The 22,143-nt window shown below is 37.0% G+C and overlaps 1 protein-coding gene across 1 annotated transcript in view; it reads left to right on the top strand.

Annotated features, from left to right (window-relative positions):
• Sycp1 (synaptonemal complex protein 1) overlaps window positions 1-22,143 on the top strand; it is a 110,176-nt gene that overhangs the window by 67,946 nt on the left and 20,087 nt on the right. The window contains exons 21-27 of the mRNA XM_042692294.1: window positions 2,987-3,049; window positions 8,741-8,803; window positions 8,952-9,014; window positions 14,834-14,950; window positions 15,407-15,517; window positions 18,221-18,313; window positions 19,688-19,762. Coding sequence (XP_042548228.1) covers window positions 2,987-3,049; window positions 8,741-8,803; window positions 8,952-9,014; window positions 14,834-14,950; window positions 15,407-15,517; window positions 18,221-18,313; window positions 19,688-19,762 — 585 coding nt within the window. The remainder of the gene's footprint in view (window positions 1-2,986; window positions 3,050-8,740; window positions 8,804-8,951; window positions 9,015-14,833; window positions 14,951-15,406; window positions 15,518-18,220; window positions 18,314-19,687; window positions 19,763-22,143) is intronic.

Here is a 22,143-nt window from a genome sequence, read left to right as displayed (position 1 = left end):
TGATCCTAGGTACTATCATAGGCCATTATTACTGAAAGCAATAGACAAAATTGGATTCATATGATCTGTATCTGCAAGTAATAATTGTATAATTCTAGGTTTATTTTAAATGTTCTATTTAATGCCAATTTATATTTCTGGGTTAAGTAAAAGGCTTTTGCTGTGGTAATACAGCACATATTCTGAAAAGTTTGTATTGAACTTCAGGGAATTTTTCCCCAAGTTCAGATAGCAAGATTTTAAGGACGAATGTCATGAAACTGGGATAGTGCAAAGTATGTGATGTGACTATACACTATAGAACATAGCATACAGAGTTGGAGAAAATCATGACAAAATACAAAGCTAGATTTTGAAGGCTTTGTGTTCATTCATTCAACAATTATTTTTTAGTTCCCACTATGTTCCAGGCATTGTTTTTGGTACTCATTTCAGATTTTATTTGCTTCAGTAGGCAGTAGTGATGAGGTAAATTTTTATTGGGGAGATAGTATCTTTTAATATTTGAAAATGAAGTAAGAGAAGAAAGATGCTGGAATAATTCGGAATATTATTCAAAATAATCTTGAAATTTTTGGAAAAAATCTTGGAGAAGACTCTGGCCCAGTTTTCTTATTATTGAGCTACTATATGTGGATAAGGGGATATAGTAATCTGACAAGTTTGAACTGTAAACTCACTCCTGGAGTCAGTTAGCCCCTGTCACACTAAATGAATCAACAGAATTATTGTGGCTTTACAGTAAAGGAACCCTTGCAAAGAAGGGTGCTGGACAGACCAAAACACTGGTATTTTGTATAGATGCTGTTGGAGCCCATAGAACATTTAATTTAAATTTAAGTCAAGGAAAGCTTACTAGAAATGGCACTCAGTTCATTTAGATTTATAGGAATTAGTGCAAAGTAGAGAGATGGACAACAGTGTAAGAGGAAGAATACTCCTGGTTTGTTTTGTTTTGTTTTTTGGTCAGTCATGGGGCTTGAACCCTGGGCTTGGGTGCTGTCCTTGTGTTCTTCAGTCAAGGTGAGCACTCTACTGCTTGAGCCACAGCACCACTTCTGGTTTTCTAGTGGTTTATTGGAGATGAGAGTCTCACGGTTTTCCCTGCCCAGTCTGGCTTTGAACCGCGATCCTCAGATCTCAGCCTCCTGAGTAGCTAGGAATATAGGCGTGAGCCACTGGCACCCAGCTTTCTAGTTTGTTTGTTTTTTTTTAAAGCACATTATATGGACAGCTCCAAATTAGAGATCATAGTATATTTATTGTGGCTGAATATATAGGAGTAGCTAAAGGTAATGTTAGTAGTGGAGAGAGAGAGAAAAGATGGTGATGGATAGAGGTAAGACTGGAGAGATACGTGGAATTTACTCTAGAGGAGTGTTGTTTAAATCCATATAAGTTGAGTTTAGGAGTATGAAGCTCATATTGAAGAGATTGTTTTTGAGGATTGTTATATTTATACTGTAGAAAGCTACAAAACTACTAAAAAATAATGAAATAATTTTTTGAGGCTTACAACAAATGGGCCAAACACATTTTTTATTTTTTTTTGTTGTGTTATTTTACTTAATTGGAATTTGTTGTTGTCCTAATTTTTCAAATTAAGAAATGAACCTCCATGTTGTCACCAGTGATTCACACCTGTAATCTTGGCTAAGCAGGAGCCTGAGATGGGAGTATTATACTTTGAAGCCAGCCTGGGCAGGAAGGTCCCACGAGACTCTTGTCTTCAATTAACCACCAAAAAAGCAGGGAATAGAGGTGTGGCTTAAGTGGTAGGAGTGCTAGCCTTGAACAAAAGCTCAGGGACAGAGGACCAGTACAAAAAAATGAAAGAAACCTCCAAAGGATGGCTACATGACTACAAGCAAAAGAGCTGGATTTTAGTCTTTATACCATCTTTCCATCAGAAAAGCTGGTTTTGTTTTCTTTCAGCTTTTCATTTATTAGTTAAAATCAACTTGGAAAAATGAACTTAATATACAAAATACATGGTATGTAATTAAATGGTTAAAAATTTGTATCAGAAGCTACATCAAAGCACTAAGCCTGGTGTTTTAATAGGGAAAAACCTGAATTTGATGTTCAGTATAAATCCAAATCATCTTATTAAAAATTGAAAAGTGCAATTTATTTTGCTAATGTAGAAAATATTGATGATAATGAGTTAAATGAAATTGTTAACTTATTACAACTTTACCTGGTTGAATTTTACCTTACCTATTGAAACAGGTTTCTAGAAAGAATTCAAGTTATAAATATTTTTAGATGATTTGTTTGACATTTACTCTTTTTTTCACTACATTGCCTTAGTTCAGATATTTTGTATTTTATATCTACCAAATTTGAACATCAATCTCCTCCTCTTTAAAGTAGATAATATATATCCTATGTATCTCATTGGATTGTTACAGGATTATAAATAACAAATATTTGTAAAAGATTTGAGACATAAACATATATAAGAAATTTTTAAAATTTAAGATAAATTTGGTGATGCTGATAAAATGATGCAAAACGAGTTTGAGCTAAGGTAAGAATGATGAATGTTGGCATATAAATTTAATATATGTACTGATTTCTTTTTTTTTTTTTTTTTTGTCGGTCCTGGGGCTTGAACTCTGGGCCTGGGCGTTGTCCCTCAGCTCTTCAACTCAAGGCGAGCGCTCTACCACTTGAGCTACAGCGCCACTTGTACTGATTTCTTTTTAAATGGACAGATAAATGTCATGTGAATGATATACAAAGTAATATACCATATATAGGCAAAGTAATATTTTGAAGTGTGTATATATTGTAATATAATTAAAACAAGCTAGTTAAAGTATCATTGCACATACAATATGATTTTTTAAAGGACATTAAAATAAGCTGGGAGAGCTGAGAAATGTTTTTATGAAAATATAATACTTGAATAACTTAATTTCTAAAAGAAGAAAATATAAAGGTTAACATTTTACATCTGATGTCAAATACTATCTTTTAGGCTCGAAACATTGAATGTGAAGTTCTAAAAAGAGATAAACAAATGAAGATATTAGAAAACAAGGTATTTTCAAGTTTTAAAAAATTACTTTGGGAGTAGGGGACTTTTGTAACAATGTATGTGTAACTGAATTCTGAGGGTCTAGACTCTATAGACAGTATAGAGTCTCTAGACAATCTAGACTCTATAGACAATATAGGTTCTATATTGTCTATAGAGTCTAGATTGTACAAAGAAATCTAAATTCTCTTTTTGGAGTTTTTGAGATAATACAGTACTTTTATTTTAGATTTCTTTGAAAATACTGCACATTCATTGTTTGAATGATCTCAACAAACTCTTAGCTTTTTCTTCCCTTCCTCAAAATTTCATAATCTAAGCAGCTACTTTCATTTGTGGATATCCTTAAAATGGCGATGTCCCTATATAAATAATTCCTAGATATTGCTTCCATTTTTATAATCGAGATTGTTGCAGAACAGTGTATGCTGTCTTCAAGAGTTTTCACTTGCCTGGCTGCCATCTTAATTTACTTCTTCTTTCTCTAATCTCACTACAAACTTGCCTTAAATTTGACTTTCCATATAATGTCTTCTGGAAAATACAGTTTAATTTCTGAAGTTCTGATTTCAAATAATAAATAGCATTTTCTTTAATCAGAAGGTTCTGGTAAATAAAATACATATATAGAAATTGTTTAACTTTTGAGAATTTCTGGGCATTCTGTCAAATACATTTTAAATGCCTTTTAATTTTTGCATGTGTGTATGTGTGTGTCAGTACTGGGTGTGAATTCTCAACCTGGGGTCTATCCTTTAGTTTTCTCTCAAAAGGCAGTACTCTATCACTTGAGCTATATTTCTACTTGTGGAATGAACTTTTTTTTTTTTTTTTGCTAGTTGTAGGTTTGAACTCAGCACCTGGATGCTATCCCTGAGCTTTTTTGCTCAAGACTAGCACCCTACTACTTGAGCCACACATCTATTTCTAGTATTTTGGTAGTTAATTGGAGATAGGAGTCTTACGAACTAACCTGCTCAGGCTGGCTTTGAACTGCAATCCTCAGATCCCCTGAATAGCTAGGATTATAGCCATGAACTACCAATGCTCAGCTGAAATGAACTCTTAATAACAAAAATGAGCTCTAGTTTTGAAAATAATTTAAATTTAAAAAGGATACAAATTTTTTTTTGTTGGTCATGGGGCTTGAACTCAGGGCCTGAGTGCTGTCCCTGAGCTCTTTTGCTCAAGGCTAGTGCTCTAGCACTTTGAGCCACAGCTCCATTACCAGATTTTGAGTGGTTAATTGGACATAAGAGTCTCATGGGAACTGTTCTGCCTGGGCTAGCTTTGAATGGCAGTCTTCAGATGTCAGCCTCTTGAGTAGTTACGATAACAGGCATGAGCCACTAGTGCCCAACACTTTATAATTTTTATTACCTTCCACAGAAAATATGATAGGAAAGTGGCAGTCATATCATTTTAGTAAAGATGCGTACATCTTGGGGGACTCTAATAATGATAGTTATAAAGATTTTTATTGTTATTATAAAGATTATATACAAAGGAGTTACAGTTACATACATACAAAGAGTACATTTTCTGGACAATTAAATATATATTATATATATATATATATATATTTTTTTTTTTTTTTTTTTTTGTCGGTGGTGGGGCTTGAATCTGGGCCTGAGCGCTGTCCCTCAGCTCTTCAGCTCAAGGCTAATGTTCTACCACTTGAGCTACAGCGCCACTTCCAGTTTTCTGGTGGTTTATTGGAGATAAGAGTTTCATGGACTTTCTTGCCCGGACTGTCTTTGAACCACGATCATCAGATCTCAGCCTCCTGAGTAGCCTGGATTACAGGCATGAGCCACTGGCACCTGGCCAATTAAGTATTTTTTTAAGGGCAAACTTGGCAGTAGAAAAATAGTTATTGGAAGGAGTAAAAAGTTTGACAAGAAATGCAATCACTATCTTACTTATGTAATTGTAACCCCTCTGTACATCACCTTGACAATAAAAAAAAAATTTAAGTAGTTATCAACTTCAACTCTTTCTTCTTTTTTTTCCTAGTCCCGGGCTTGATGAACTCAAGGCCTGGATGCTGTCCCTGAGCTTCTTTTTGCTCAAGGCTAGCACTCTACCATTTGAGCCACAATATTACTTCTGGCCTTTTCTGTTTATGTGGTACTGAAGAATCAAACCCAGGACTTCATGCATGCTAGGCAAGCACTCTACCACTAAGCCACATACCCAGCCCTCAACTTTAACTCTTAAGGGAAATAAATTTTGATGCTCTGAAGAATAGAGGACTAAGAAATACAGGCAACATTGTGCTCGCTCTGGCGAAGTAATACTTGGATGATATATCAGAGTTTTGTTTTTTGTCCCTGGAACTTAAATTAGTGAGCATTTGTTTGACTTGCTTGCTCATGACTGGTGCTTTATCACTTGAGCCATGTCTCCTCCAACCTGGCTTTTGTTTTGTATGGTTAATTGGAGATGAAGTCTCAAGAACTTTTCCACCCAAGGTGGCATTGAACCATGATCCTCCAGGATCTCAGCCTCCTGAGCAGCCAGGATTATTGGGTGTGAATCATCAGCACCAGAGTCAAAGTGATATTCTTTAAATTTGTGCAATATTTATTTGATAAGGTGAATAAATAATTGATTTTTCTGTGCATTAACTTTTAAATTTTACTTAAATTTTGTATTGGTAGAAATTCCAAATAGCTCCTTTTCAAATCTGTTTACTTGTCTTTTATGGTTCCCTTAGTTACAAGTCTTTAATTTCTTCAAATATATTAAATATATCTATATTATATTCTGTATCTGGTAATTCTGATACCTGATATCTTTTCAGGTCTAATTCTATTGTCTGTCCATTCTTCTAGCTTTTACCACTTGAGCCTTATTTTTGGTATTTTCCTGAGCCCTTGGAATTTTGTATATAGGAATTCCTTTAAGACTGTGTTGAAGTTTATATCCTCTCCGAAAGTTTTCCTTGTGAGCACTTTTTCTTTTTCCTTTTTTTTTTTTTGGTCGATTGTGGGACTTGAACTCTGGGCCTGAGCACTGTCCTTCAGCTCAAGGTGAGCGCTCTACCACTTGAGCCACAGTGCCATTTCTGGTTTTCTGAGTGGTTTATTAGAGATAAGAGTCTCCTGCCCCAACTGGCTTTGAACCGTGATCTTCAGATCTCACCTTGGCTTTGAACCGTGATCTTCAGATCTCAGCCCCTTGAATAGTTAGGATTACAGGTGTGAGCCACTGGTGCCCGGCTAGGACTGTTTCTTTTGAAGGTTCTGTATAAGATTGAATTCTTCATTTGCTTTTGCATTCGTCACCGGTTTTGCCTTGGATAGGTTCAAGCTTTAGTGTTAGCCCAAGCCTACTAGTCTCACTTTACAGTGGTAATTGAAAAGAAACAGATTCCTTGCTTTCTTGCCTTTAAAAAAATATTTTCATTAGATAGATAATTCTGAATCTGAGTGGCTTTTCTACAAAAAAGAAAATACTGTTTTAAAAATTTAAAAACACACTCTTGCCTTCTAATATGTTTGTATTAGTCAAGTAGGTATGAAAACATTATATATATAATTATATATAACTATGAAAACATGATTATATATATTATATGTAACATTATATATTATATATATAAAATTATATATAATAGGGCTGGGAAGGTGGCTCAGTGGTAGAGCACTTGCCTTGCATGCCTGAGGCCCTGGGTTCGATTCCTCAACACCACATAAGCAAAAAGAAAAAAGCCGGAAGTGGCGCTGTGGCTCAAGTGGTAGAGTGCTAGCCTTGAGCTGAAGAGCTGAGGGACAGTGCCCAGGCCCAGAGTTCAGGCCCCACGACCGGACCCCCCAAAAAAAATTATATATAATGTTTTCATACCCATATATATATATATATATATATATATATAGAGAGAGAGAGAGAGAGAGAGAGAGAGAGAGAGAGAGAGAGAGAGGGGGAGAGCCATTTCTTCCCTAGTTTGTTTTTGAATTGTCTAAAAGAGACCTTGTTGGCTTGAGATAGGTAAGTCACTTATTTCTGAGCACATAGGTACACATTGTAATCTAAGCACTGGAGAGGCTGAGGTAGGAACATATTGAGTTCCAGGCCAGCTTGAGCTAGCTACATAGTGAGACTTACACTGTCTTTAAAAAAATACTTGAAAAAAAGAAACAATAGTGTTGTTTAATTCAGTGTTTTAGAATTTTAGGTGATTATGACCTTATGTGAGTGTTACAAGAAAAATATTGAGCAGTGTTTTTTGCTAATGGAGAAGATTTAATTATTTTTATGAAATTTCTTTTGTTGGAAATTACAATAATTTATATATGTATGATATTTTAGGCTCGTTAGAAATCTGCTTTTATGATATTTCAAATGTTTCTTCAAGTAGTAACTTTTAATTCACTTCTGCATATGTGTACATAGATGAAATAGTCCCACAAATAAAATATTAGAAAACTGTTTAATCCAGGTACCAGTGGCTCACACATGTAACCTTATCTACTCAGGAGGCTGATATGTGAGGATCATGGTTCAAAGTCAGCCTGGGCAGGAAAGTATGTAAGGCTCTTATCTCCAATTGACTTGAACTCAGGATCTGGGTGCTGTCCCTGAGCATTTTTGCTTAAGGCTAATGCTCCATTTCTGGCTTTTGTTTGTAGTTTATTAGAGATAAGAGTCTCATGGAGGGGCTGGGAAGGTGGCTCAGTGGTAGAGCGCTTGCCTTGCATGCCTGAGGCCCTGGGTTCGATTCCCAGCACCACATAAGCAAAAAGAAAAAAGCCGGAAGTGGCGCTGTGGCTCAAGTGGTAGAGCACTAGCCTTGAGCTGAAGAGCTGAGGGACAGCGCCCAGGCCCAGAGTTCAGGCCCACGACTGGACCCAAAAAAAAAAAAAAGAGTCTCATGGATTTTCCTGCCCAAGCTAGCTACAAACCATGATCCTCCTGAGTAAATGGGATTATAAAAAAAAACGAGTCACTGGAGCCTGCTTTAGTTTGTATTTTAATAAGAGAAGTTGGAGGATATATAGAATATCATGTTATTTTCTTCTTCCTAATAACCTAGTAGTCTGTCATGAAAAAGGGAGAATAATGAGTAAGGAAGAAAACTAATAGTTATTCTTACCTCTGGCTGCTGCTTTTTCACAATAGCATAATTGATAATATGATTAGGCTCTTTGATCAAGAGACATACTTAAAGTGGTTGAATTCATATGGTCTTCATGTAGTTGTAAATGTTGAGGATTTCTTTACATTTATGGAAGAGAAACCTCATTGTACAGTTAATAAATGCTAGTAAAAATTTCCAAAATTTTGGGGCTGGGAAGATGGCTCAGTGGTAGAGCGCTTGCCTTGCATGCATGAAGCACTGGGTTCGATTCCTCAGCACCACATAAGCAAAAAGAAAAAAGCCAGAAGTGGCACTGTGGCTCAAGTGGTAGAGCGCTAGCCTTGAGCTGAAGAGCTGAGGGACAGCGCCCAGGCCCAGAGTTCAGGCCCCATGACTGGAACCAAAAAAAAAAAAAAATCCAAAATTTTAATTTCAAATTTGTGTTAGAATGTTTATTAAGATAATTTTTTACATAATTTTTACAGTAATGGAATTCTTTAACAGCATGATGTTTTAAGTGAGCCTGTCTTACTTTATGTAATATTAGTATGAAGTTGCTCATTTTGACTGAAATATTGAATAAAATTCAGTAATTTCTTATAATTTTTCAGTATAACAATTTAAGAAAACAAGTTGAATCTAAAACAAAGTGTGTTGAAGAACTTCATCAGGAGGTATGTTTATAAATATTCTCAAAAACCTGTATTTTCACTATAGATTTAGAGAATAATGCTTTCATTTCCATTAGTAATTTAATTCTGTATCAGTAACACTATAGGAATCACTTTAGAACTAAATGTGATTATTTTAAACTTTTAACAGAATAAGATGTTGAAAAAAAAGAGTACAGCAGAAAGCAAGCAGCTGAACGCTTATGAAATAAAGGTACTGGACATTTTTATTCTTTTAAATACTAGTATATACATGAAAATTTATCATGTAACAGTTACTTTCAGTGATTATTTGTTTGGATTGAGAGTATTAATACTGTAATATTGTAATAGAAAGCCTATCTGTAATTTTGCTGGATTAGAATCATCTTGTCAATTTAAAAGTAATCCTAGTTACTCAGGAAGCTGGAATCTGAGGATCTTGGTTTAAAGTCAGCCTAAGCAGGAAAGTTCCTGAGACTCTTATCCCCAATTAACTACCAAAAGTGGAGCTGTGGCTCAAGTGGGAGAACACTGGCCTTGAGCACAAAAGGCTCAGGGACAGTGTCCAGACATAAGTTTCAGGACTGGCACCAAAAAGAAAAGAGTGTGTACATTCTTTATTGGGTGTGTAGTGTATTTTTTCTCATACGATGAAAAGTGTGATTTAATAAACTTGGGGAGGAGCTTGGAGTCTAAATTAGATAACCATGGTGGTGTATGCCTAGAATCCCAGTTTCTCAGGAGTCAAGAGTAGGAGGATTACAGTCTGAGGCCAGCCAAAGCCGAAGCATGAGACTCTATATGAAAAAAACCTCCAAAAAGCAGAAGGATTGTGTATCAGGTGACCCATCAACTTTGTAGAAAACAAAGCCCTAGAATGTAAGCTTATGATGCCTAAGCTGTATTTTCCCTAACTCTTTAAATGATTGCCACTTAATACTAATCATCAAGCAGTTTGGAGTCTTAAATGGCAACCTTGCACTTGCTTGACTGGCACTCTACCACTTCAACCATGTCTCCAGTCTGAAAGCAGTAAATTTTTGTTGTTGTTCTTCAACTCCTCCCCCAACCTTTTTGTTTTTGAGGGGTAATGTGAAGACTTCTCACGATTTCTGCACTATTTAGTGTTCTAACAAATACTGCTCACAGATTTTTCTCTACTATCTTACCATCTTGTTGTTGTTGTTGTCAGTCACAGGGCTGGAACTCAGGGCCTGAGCACTATCCCTGGGCAAAAACTCAAGGCTAGCTCTACCATAACACCACATCCCATTTTCTGATAGTTACTTGGAGATAATGAGTCTCACAGACTTTCCTTCCCTGGCTGGCTTTGAACCATGATTCACAGCTCTCAGCCTCCTGAGTAGCTAGGATTATAGGTGAGAGCCACTAGTGCCCCACTTTCATCAATTCTTACTATTTTTTTTTCATTTAGCACAAATTTTAATGATATTCTAAGAAGCCCCAGAACTTTTACGATTTTTTTTGTTTTTACAAATGGATGTGAGTGACATCTCATTATAGTTTTGATTTGCAATGGTTAGTGAGTGATATTAAGCATGCTTTGATGTGTTTTTGGCCACTTGTGTATCTTCTTTGGAAATTGTGCCATTAAATCCTTTCTCTTTTAATCAAGCAGATTGATTTTCCTTTTCTTTCTTTTTTTTTTGCCTTTGCTTATTTTTAAATGCTCATCTCTTCTATTATTGTTTTAATAATTAATGAAATATTATGGATATGTGTCATTTGTCAAATAATTGTTAGTGTTTTCTATTTATATGCATATTGTTTTTCTTTTCTTTCGTGTGTGTCTGTGTATGTGTGTGTATGTGTATGTGTGTATGCGTGTGCAAGCACATGCGTGCCAGTCTTGAGGCTTGAACTCATGACCTGGGTGCTGTCCCTGAGGTTTTCTGTTGTTGTTGTTGTTGTTTTATACTCAAGGCTACTAGCACTCTACCATTTGAGCCATAACTCCACTCCCAATGTTTTTTAGTTAATTCTAGATAAGAGTCTCACAGACTTTCCTGCCCATGTTGGCTTCAAACCATGATCCTCAAACTCCTGAGCAGTTAAGGTTACAGCTGTGAGCCATTGGTGCCCAATTGCCTATTCCCTCCCTCCCTCCCTCCCTCCCTTCCTTCCTTCCTTCCTCCCTCACTTTCTCATTTCTTGCTTTGACTGGTACTCAAATTTGGTACCTGCTGCTTTCACTCATTGACCAGGACTCTACCAACTGAGCCTTGCCTCTAAACCCCTATTGATTTTCTTAATGGTACCTTTTGATACATAGATCTTTCAAATTCTAATGGACTAATTTATCAGATTTTTATGAATATTGTAAAGTTTGCTATAAGAAATCTTTACTGACCTCATGAAGATACTAGTTTCTTTTTTTGGGGGGAGGGGGGTCAGGTCGTGGGGCCTGAACTCTAGGCCTGAGCGCTGTTCCTCAGCTCTTCAGCTCAAGGCTAGCACTCTACCACTTCAGCCACAGTGCCACTTCCGGCTTTTTTTTTCTTTTTGCTTATGTGGTGCTGAGGAATCAAACCCAGGGCCTCAGGCATGCAAGGCAAGCGCTCTACCACTGAGCCAACTTCCCAGCCCTAGATACAGTTTCTTTTGAAGATTTTTAAGCCAGGCATTGGTGGTTCATTCTTGTAATCCTAGCCATGCTGGAGGCTGAGATATAAGGATCATGGTTCTGCCAGAGCAGAAAGCCCATGAGACTCTCATCTCCAATTAAGTACTTAGAAAAAGCCTTAGATCTTGGCCGCCAGTGGCTCACGCCTGTAATCCTAGATACTCAGAGGCTGAGTGAGATCAGAGGATCATGGTTCAAAGCCAGCCCTAACCGGAAAGTCATGAGACTCTTATCTCCAATTAACCACCAGAAAACTGGAAGTGGCACTATGGCTCAAGTGGTAGATTGTGTTTGCCTTGAGCTAAAGAGCTGAGGGTCAGCCCCATAACTGACCAAAAAAAAAAAAAAGCCCTAAAAGTAGTATTGTGGCTCAAGTGATAGAGTGCCTGCCTTGAGCACAAAGAGGCTCAAGGACAGCACGTAGGCCTAGAGTTCAAGCCCTGGGATCTGCAAAAAAAAAAAAAGAATGAATTTAAAATTTAAGATTTTATAGTTAAAATTAATTTTAAATATGCTTAGGTATCTGAAAACAAAATGTATCTTATGGTGGTTGGCTTGCGTGTTCCATTAGCAAGAATACTTATATTATTTTTGTATGCTTTTTAATTCTGTGTTTTTAAATGTCTTTTTCTTATATTTTGTTAGCTACTTAATCGAGATGTGTTGAAATACACATGATTTTTGTGGGTTCCTATTTTTGTGGGTTTGTCAGTTTCCTATTTTAAGGCTACATGAATGAGTGATAATTACTTACGAATCATAAAGCTTTTTTTTTTTTGGTTGTGGCTCTTGAACTCTGGGCTTTGTGCTGTCCCTGTGCTCTTTAGCTCAAAACCAGTGCTCTACCACTTGAGTCACGGCGCCACTTCCAATTTTCTGGTGGTTAATTGGAGATAAGAGTCTCATGGAAGGGCTGGGAAGGTGGCTCAGTGGTAGAGTGCTTGCCTTGCATGCCTGAGGCCCTGGGTTCGATTCCTCAGCACCACATAAGCAAAAAGAAAAAAAGCCGGAAGTGGCGCTGTGGCTCAAGTGTGGTAGAGTGCTAGCCTTGAGCTGAAGAGCTGAGGGATAGTTCCCAGGCCCAGAGTTCAGGCCCCACGACTGGACCCCCCCCTTCCTCCCCCCCCCCAAAAAAAAGAGTCTCGTGGACTTCCCTGCCTGGGCAGGAAACTGCAGTCCTCAGATTTCAGCCTCCTGAGTAGCTAGGATTACAGGTGTTAGCCACTGGCACTCAGCTTCTTAAATAATTTCTTGGACCCAGAAATTCCAATCTTAAATATATGTTATAGGGAAATTCTATATATTTGCCCCAGGAAATGTTTAGATGAACACTTAAAGTATTAAGTATATATAATAAATATATAAATAAATTGTACTATATTCATATTATGGAACACTACAACCAGAAAAAAGGAGTGAACTTTATTGATATAAATAACTTGAATATGCTGTTGAATATAGAAAGACTGAAAATACACATGCTGTGAAAACATTTGTTTAAAGTTCAAAACAAGTATTACTTGCAGGTAGATATTTGTGCAATAAAACTAGAAGAACAGAAAATAGTGAATATTTATAAATAATTAAGATGTAAACTTTTGAGGAGAGAGGGGTAAATAATAAAGAGGGTCACTCAGCACCTTTATCAATATTGGTAATATTCTGTGCCTTAAAGTTATTGGATAATTCATAGATACACAATACAACCCGTTTTATTGTGAAATCACTTAGCTTCCTGTCCCTGCTATATATATTTCTCCCCAGTTCTAATTTATTCCTAAGATAAAAGTTAATTTGGAGAGTAGATGCTAATTCAGGACCCCCCTTTCTCTCTTTTATAATTAATGTTTTTGGTTTTTATTTTGCCAGTCCTGGTGTTTGAACTCTGGGTTTGGATGCTGTTTCTAATCTCCTTTTGCTCAAGGTTAGCACTCTACCACTTCTGGCCTTTTATGTGATTAATTGAAAATAAGAGTCTCACAGACTTACCTGTCGAAGCTGGCTTTGAACCATGATCCTCAGATCTCACCCTCCTGAGCAGCTAGGATTATAGGCATGAGCTTATAATTACTGTTTTTGAAGCATAGTTATACAACTTAATGATATTTATGCACAAAATATGCAGAAGTAATATGCTTTTTCTTAGAAGGTGTGTGTTTTAGTAGGGTGCTGGTAGCTCATGCCTGTAATCCTAACTACTCAGGAGGCTCAGATTGCTGTTTGAAGCCAGCCTGGGCAGAAAAGTCCCCATGAGACCTTTATTCCCAATTAACCATTCAAAAAGTGGAAGTGGCACTGTGGCTCAAAGTGAGAGTGCTAGCGTTTAGTAAAAAGAGCTCAGGGATAGTGCCCAGACTCTCAGTTCAAGCCCCAGAACCAACCAAAAAAAAAAAAAAAAAAAAAAGAAAAAAGTGTGGCTTTTCTATCCATTTGATCAGTTAATTATGGTCATAAGACATATGGAACTGGTTCTAACCAATTTAAATGCTGTTAAGTTCAATAAAAATATGTTTGCATTTGCTTACTTTATATTGCATGTCAAGACTTTTAAATACATATTCTAAGGGATGAGCTAGGCTTTGTGAAAAATGAAGCACATCTCACTTTGAGAAATTACTATGAATAAGTGACATTTGAAAATTAAGAAAATTTGGTCCTGTCCCATGGTTTCCCTTATTTGCAATAACTAGTATATGTTGGAGACAAGCAGAAACGGTCAGATAAGTTGACGTTAGGCAAAATGAACCCCAAGATAAGGACTCAAATGTTTTTTTCTTTCTTGCTATTGTTTCTAACATATTTATAAGATATTTCTATGTCCCTTCCCCACAGTATAACCCGTTTTCACTGTATCACTGTATTTGATGTTGGTATAATTTGTGGAGGAGAAGGGAAAAAACAAATTGTTTAAATAGGGATACATGGGGCTGAGAAGGTGCTCAGTGGTAGAGTGCTTGCCTTGCATGCATGAGGCCCTGGGTTCGATCCCCCAGTACCACATAAGCAAAAAAGAAAAAAATCTGTAAGTGGCGCTGTGGCTCAAGTGGTAGAGTGCTAGCCTTGAGCTGAAGAGCTGAGGGACAGCGCCCAGGCCCAGAGTTCAGGCCCCACGACCGGACCCCTAAAAAAAATAGGGATACAGGCGTACCCATTCCAACAATGAGATGTACAAGACGTTATGTCGAAAAACAAACATTACAGCTTTGGTGAGGGGGGCAGATGGGAAGGGATGGGAAAGGGAAACAAAGGAGGAGGCAACAACGCTTGATAAGAAATGTACTCATTACCTAGCCCACTTAATTGTGTGGTATTTTCACAATAAAAAATTCAGAAAATTATAAAATGAATATGGAATACGTTCAAGTAATCCACAACATGCACTAACATTCATGGTTTTTTTCTTAAAGATCAGTAAATTAGAGTTAGAAGTGGAAAGTTCAAAACAAAAATTTGCAGAAATGACTAACAAGTACCAAAAAGAAATTGAAGACAAAAAGAAGTCAGAAGAAAATCTTTTGGGAGAGGTGGGTTCTAAACTTATTCTATGAACTGAGGGCATAGCTCAAGTGAGGACACTCCTCCATGAAGTTGTTGACTTAGTCCTCAAGAAAAAAGAACTTATTTATTATACTAAAATACTAGACTGGATATTTGTCAACATTTAAGGAAGAAGATAATAAAAGTTGTTTTGAAATTGTGATTTTAGAAAAGTTTTAACAAATTTGTATTTTATAGAAGATAAAACTATCATTCTAAAAATTTAAATATTTAGTAGCATAATATGGGAAATGCTAAGTGTTTATAATTTCACTAGATAAAACACCCTAAAATAAATTGAAACTGTTGAATTTTTACTTGTCTTTTTTTTTCTAATTTTTTGACGTTTGACTTTTGTGTAAGTACAGCACATGCTTTTTACTTTTGGTTTCAATTTTTTTTTTGTGCATCAATTTATTATTAACTTCTTGTGTATTTGATAGGTTGAGAAGGCAAAAGTAACAGCTGCTGAAGCAGTAAAATTACAGAAAGAAATTGATATACGATGTCAACATAAAATTGCAGAAATGGTAGCACTTATGGAAAAACATAAGGTAGGTAATATTAAAAACTATAAATTCAAAATAATGTTCTGATTTATCAGAGGAAATTATTCTCCATATAACCATGACTATTTTGTGTGTGTATGTGTATGTGCCAGAGCTGGAGCTTGAACTCAAGAATCTTGCACTGTCATTGGACTTTCTTGTTCAAGGTGGATGTTCTACCACTTGAGACACACCTGAAGTATGGCTTTTTGGTGGTTAATTGAAGATGGAATCTCAGACTTTCCACCCAGGCTGGCCTTAAATGTGATCAACCAGATCTAAGTTTCCTTAGTAGCTAGGATTACAGGCATGAATCACTAGTGCAAATCTCAATAGTGATTAGTTAGAATCCTTCTGATCTCTATTTCTCTAAGTTTAGATCTTAACCATTGAGTTTGAGTATCATTTTATTGAATAAATTTCTCTCTCTTTTTTTTTTTGCCAGTTCTAAGGCTTGAACTCAGGGCCTGAGCACTGTCCCTGAGTCTCTTTTGCTCAAGGTTAGCACTCTACCACTTGAGCCACAGTGCCATTTCCGGCTTTTTCTGTTTATGTGGTGCTGAGGAATTGCAACAGTTTTGTGCATGCTATGCAAGCATTCTGCCACTAAGCCACATTCTCAGCCTGTAAGTTTCTCTTTAACACCAGTAGTAGATAGAAATAATATTTTTTTATTCTTCTGATACCAGCTTGAACTCAGGGGACCTGGAACTATTCCTTAGCTTTTTTACCTAAGGCTGGTGCTTTACTATTTCCAGATTTTTTTTTTTTTTTTTTTTTTTTTTTGGGTCCGGTCGTGGGGCCTGAACTCTGGACCTGGGTGCTGTCCCTCAGCTCTTCAGCTCAAGGCTAGCGCTCTACTACTTGAGCCACAGCGCCACTTCCAGCTTTTTTCTTTTTGCTTATGTGGAGGAATCGAACCCAGGGCCTCAGGCATGCAAGGCAAGCACTCTACCACTGAGCCACCTTCCCAGCCCCCTATTTCCAGATTTTTGTTTCTTGTTTTTTTTGTTTTTTGTTTTTTTTCTGTGATTACTTGGAGATACAATTCTCATGGTCTTCTTGCCTAGGCTGGCTTCAAACCATCATCCTTACATGTTGGCCTCCTAAGAAGTTAGTGTTACAGATGTTGAGCCATCAGCATGTGGAAGAACTAATCATTCTTTCATGAAGTTTTCTAGTTCTCTTACACTTCTTTTAGGGGGCAACAATGGGGTTTGCTCTCAGAGTTTTTATGTGCTCTACTACTTAAGCTACTCCTTAACTTAACTTAAGCTACTCCTTAGTTATTTTTTAGCTAGGGTTGGCTTTTTGATGTTTTTTGTCTTTGTGAATGTCCTCTGGTTTTTATTGTCATTTATAAAAATTCTTTTAGGAAAGTAACCCTAATTTCCCTCAAGATTTGCAGAGGAAGTATGTTATACCAATTTATTCATTTATAAAAAAAATTGCTAAATGTAACATTCTTTCTCTTTTTTCTTTTTCTTTTTTATGTCAGTTGTGGGGCTTGAACTCTAGGCTTGGGTGCTGTCCCTATGCTCTTTAACTCAAGGCGAGTGCTCTACCGCTTGAGCCACAGTGTCACTTTTGGTTTTCTGGTGATTTATTGGAGATAAGAGTCTCATGGACTTTCTTGCCCAGGCTGGCTTTGAACCCTGATCCTCAGATCTCAGCCTCCTGAGTATAGGATTACAGGTGTGAGCCCCAGCACCCAGCTTAAATGTAACATTCTTTTTTTTGGGAGGGGGGTCTGGTCGTGGGGCCTGAACTCTGGGCCTGGGTGCTGTCCCTCAGCTCTTCAGCTCAAGGCTAGCACTCTACCACTTGAGCCACAGCGCCACTTCTGGCTTTTTTCTTTTTTTTGCTTATGTGGTACTGAGGAATTGAACTCAGGGCCTCATGCATGCAAGGCAAGTGCTCTACCACTGAGCCACCTTCCCAGCCCCGAATGTAACATTCTTATGAGGCAAATGCTAAGCAATTTAAGAAATAATTTAAACAATATCATAAACTAATAGATTACATATTTTAGTCCAGTGCAATTTTTAATCCATATTGATACACAATTGTCTTGCCTTTGGTTGTGGTTACCTCTTTAAGACAGCTGGAAAGTCTTTCTGACTTGACTCTAATAGTTTTTAATAATAATGATATAATTTTCTAGGTTTATCTGGTATTTTCTGCTCCAAATTTGGAATCAAACACTTTTCTAAGAAGTCCTGTGTTTCTCATACATATGTATGTATATATGTGTGTATGTATATAAAGAAATATATATATATATATATTAAATTTTTTATTTTTTAAACAACAAAAGGTTTAAAGCAAAACTTGTCACAAAAGAGAGAAGTAGTGCCAGGTATTGTCTCAGGTGACCTTTTATAGCCCTCAAGGTTTTGAGGATATTGCTGCCTCATAAGGTAGCTGTCCATCTCTTATATTTTTTAAATGAAGAAATTCAATGTTTCCAGTTGAAAAGAGGTAATTTCTTGTTCTTTGATTAGGTTGTTTCCAAGATGGTGGTTTATCTTTCACTGTTTAAGTTACTTAAATGAAAAAATATATAATTCAGAAACTAAAATACATATATATATGTAATATATATACACACAATATATAAACATCCTTTTCTTCAAGTATTAGAATACCAATATTAAGATATAAACTATATATAAACTATATATACCTAAAATGTTTTCTTTAATACAGCACCAGTATGATAAGATGGTTGAAGAAAGAGACTCAGAATTAGGACTATATAAAAGCAGAGAACAAGAACAGTCATCAGTGAAAACATCTTTGGTGAGACACAGAACAAAATATAAGTAAAACCCAATTTTTAGAATATTAGCATGGCTGATAGTAAAGGACATTATGTAAAATACATCTTATGCTACGGTATTACATCAGAAAAACACTAATAAAACTTCTCATTAAGTGTTTTTCAATTTTCTGAAATTGTGGAACAAGTTCTTTCCAACTGAAACCTAATAAAGTCCAGTTAACATGTAAATTTGAAACTTTGATGGTTAGGAATGGAGAACAAGATAGATTTGGAGAAGAGGAGGAGAGATATTCATACATTAAATCCTTTAAGAAAACCTAAGCTGGATGCTGGTGGCTCACTGGCTCACACCTATAATCCTAGCTCACTGGCTCACAACTCAGGAGGTTGATATCTGAGGATCATGGTTCAAAGTCAGACTAGACAGGAATTTCGTCCCTGAGACTCTTATCTCCAACCACCAGAAAACCGGAAGTGGTCCTGAGGCCCAAGTTAGAACACTAACCTTGAGCTGAAGACCTCAGGGACAGTGCCCAGGCCCAGAGTTCAAGCCCCATGACTGACAAAAAAAAGAGAAAACCTTAAAAAACTTAATTTTTTTTTTTTGGTCAGTTGTGGAGCTTGATTGAACTCAGGGCCTGAGTGCTGTCCCTGAGGTCTTCAGCTCAAGGTTAGCGCTATACCACTTGAGCCACAGTGCCGCTACGAGTTTTCTGGTGGTTTATTGGAGATAAGAGCCTCACGGACTTTCCTGCCCGGATTGGCTTTGACCTTCAATCCTCAGATCTCAGCCTCCTGAGTAGCTAGGATTACAGGTGTGAGCCACGGGTGCCCTGCTTAAAAACTGAATTTTTAAGTTAAGTCTACTTATGTCCAGTTAGCAACCTTTTATATCTATAAATTTTATTTTTATTTAAATTTATTTTTCAGTACTGGGGTTTGAACTACAAGCCTTGGGCTTGTTAGGCTGGTGTTCTACTTTTGAGACATGCCTTCAACACTGTTTTACTTTAGTTATTTTTCAGGTAGAGTCTTACTTCTATCCCTATCCATTCCCCCAACCCCCAGGGCTGATTTGTGACTACAGTCTTCCTGCCTATAGCCTCCCACATAGCTGAGATCCCAGGCACTGCTCCACTGTGCCCAGTTCATTGATTGAAATGTGGTCTTGTTCTTCTCCCATGTTGGCCTTCAGCTACCAACTTCCTGATCTTTCCTTGTCAAGTAGTTGTGATTTTACATGTGAGCCCTCACACTTGATGTAGATTTTTAAAAGATGTTTTCTGAGTGGAAGTATGTCTTTATTGATCTAAATTTCCTTGAAGCACTAATTTACACTTTAATTGTCTTAAGGAACAATAAGGAAACCCTTCATGTTTCTTTTTCTTCAGGAGAATGAGCTGTCTAATATAAAAGATGAACTTCTGTCCATGCAGAAGCAACTTGAAATAGAAAGAGAAGAAAAAGTAAGTATTGTGACATTATAATTAAAATAATTGTATTTGGTGCAACTATTCATTTAAAATGTGGTCATATTACAAAATAATTTGATAAATTTTGAGAATGAAAAATAGACCTTTCCCTATTTGCTTTTTTAAAAATATGTATTTAGAGCATTATTTCATTTTTTTAAAAAGCTAAACACATATGAGATTATACACTTTTTTTTCTGGTACTGGTTGCTTGAACTTGGGGCCTGGGTGCTGTCCCTGAGCTGTTTTGGTAAAGGCTAGCACTCTAATACTTGAGCCACAGCTCAACTTCTAGCTTTTTGTGATTAATTATAGTTAAGAGTCTCTTTGACTTTTCCTGCTCAGGCTAGCTTTGAATTGTGATCCTCAGGTCTCAGTCTCATGAGTGGTTAGCATGATAGGCCTGAGCCACTGGTGCCTGGCTCATGCTTTTTTTTTTTGTGCCAGTCCTGAGGTTTGAAATCAGGCTTATGTCCTTCAGCTTTTTTGCTCAAGGCTAATTTGAGCCACAGCTCCACTAATAGCTTTTTGGTGGTTAGTTGGAGATGAGTCTCATGGACCTTCCTGGCTTGCTTAGAACCATGATCTTCAGCTCTCAGCCTCCTGAGTAGCAAGGATTAGAAGTATGAGGGCACATACACTTTTAAGATTAAAAGTGCAAGGCTGCGGGCTCGGCTCTACTACTTAGTACAATACCAATTTATGAAATGTAAAGTCCAATAGTGACAAGAAATGCCTTTAAATCTAATATGGCTAAGAAGTATTATTTCACATATTAAAATGTTCATATGTTTAGTGTGTTTCTGAGCTATTCAAGGTTTATGTTTGTAACATTTTGCAGTTTGCAAAGTGAATGACTCACACTGCAAAATAACCAGTTTTCTTTTTGCTTTCTGTATGGCAGGTACTGTGCTGTGTGCCCTACTTGTGTCTAATTTTACCCTAAAATAACTTATTATTGTCTTCATCTTTACAGAAGTTAGACTATTTATTCAAGATAAAATAGAAAATAGAATGACAGGGCTGGGAAGGTGGCTCAGTGGTAGAGCGCTTGCCTTGCATACCTGAGGCCCTGGGTTCAATTCCTCAGCACCATATAAGAAAAAAGAAAAAAGCCGCAAGTGGCGCTATGGCTCAAGTGGTAGAGCACTAGCCTTGAGCTGAAGAGCTGAGGGACAGTTCCCAGGCCCAGAGTTCAGGCCCCATGACCGGATCCCCCCTCCCCAAAAGAAAATAGAATGACAACTGTTTCTTTAGTCACTCTACGACAACCTAGATATCAGAATTTCAGTTTCAAGGCTATGGACTTACTAACTTTGGTTTTTGTACTTAATTTCTTTCATCCTCTCCATCTGTGGAAAATTTCACCTTTTATTTTACAAATATGAGCTTATTGTAAAGTATTTTTATAATATTTTTTTCTTTTCTTTTTTTTTTTGGGGGTCTGGTCGTGGGGCCTGAACTCTGGGCCTGGGCGCTGTCCCTCAGCTCTTCAGCTCAAGGCTAGCGCTCTTCCACAGCGCCACTTCCGGCTTTTTTCTTATGTGGTGCTGAGGAATCGAACCCAGGGCCTCATGCATTACAAGCCAAGCGCTCCCAGCCCATAATATTTTTTTCTTAAAATGATTATTTCACTCTATATTTCCATTATATTACAAGCTTTTAAAAGGCTAGATTATGTGTTATCTTTGTTTATCTTTTATCCAAGCCAAAGATTTTGAAATTTTGATGTTTTCAGTAAATTTCAAGAAATTACTAAATTGCTTTCTCTTCACCTATTATAATAACATGGATGACCTTTATCCTGCTGTTTCAGTGGAGGAATTATTATTTTTTTTGGGGGGGGGGGTCCGGTCGTGGGCCTGAACTCTGGGCCTGGGAACTGTCCCTCAGCTCTTCAGCTCAAGGCTTGCGCTCTACCACTTGAGCCACAGTGTCACTTCTAGCTTTTTTTTTCTGCTTATTTGTGATGCTCAGGAATCGACCCAGGGCCTCATGCATGCAAGGCAAGCGCTCTACCACTGAGCCACTTTTCCAGCCCCTCAGTGGAGGAATTACTGTGTCTTTTTATGTTCTGATTACACCCTGAGCAACCTTTAATTTTTACTCTTTAATTAATACAAATAAGACTTCTACCATTGAAAATATTTTAAAATCACTACCTGTGCTTTAAGCACTCTTTTGGGATTAGCTTTTTTCACTCATGATTGCTTGGAAATTTCTGTGAGTTATCATTTCATTACCAAGCATTATTATGGTATGGATATACCTACCACTGTTAATTTAAGCGTTCATCTAATGAAAGACATCTGGTTGTTTCCTGTTTTGAGCTGTTAAAAACAAAACAGCTATGAACATTTACGTGTGCAGGTCTT

The sequence above is a fragment of the Dipodomys spectabilis genome, unplaced genomic scaffold (assembly GCF_019054845.1).
Source record: "Dipodomys spectabilis isolate Male_0828 unplaced genomic scaffold, ASM1905484v1 ptg000148l, whole genome shotgun sequence".
Classification (NCBI taxonomy): domain Eukaryota; kingdom Metazoa; phylum Chordata; class Mammalia; order Rodentia; family Heteromyidae; genus Dipodomys; species Dipodomys spectabilis.
This window is presented reverse-complemented; position numbering and strand designations above follow the sequence as displayed.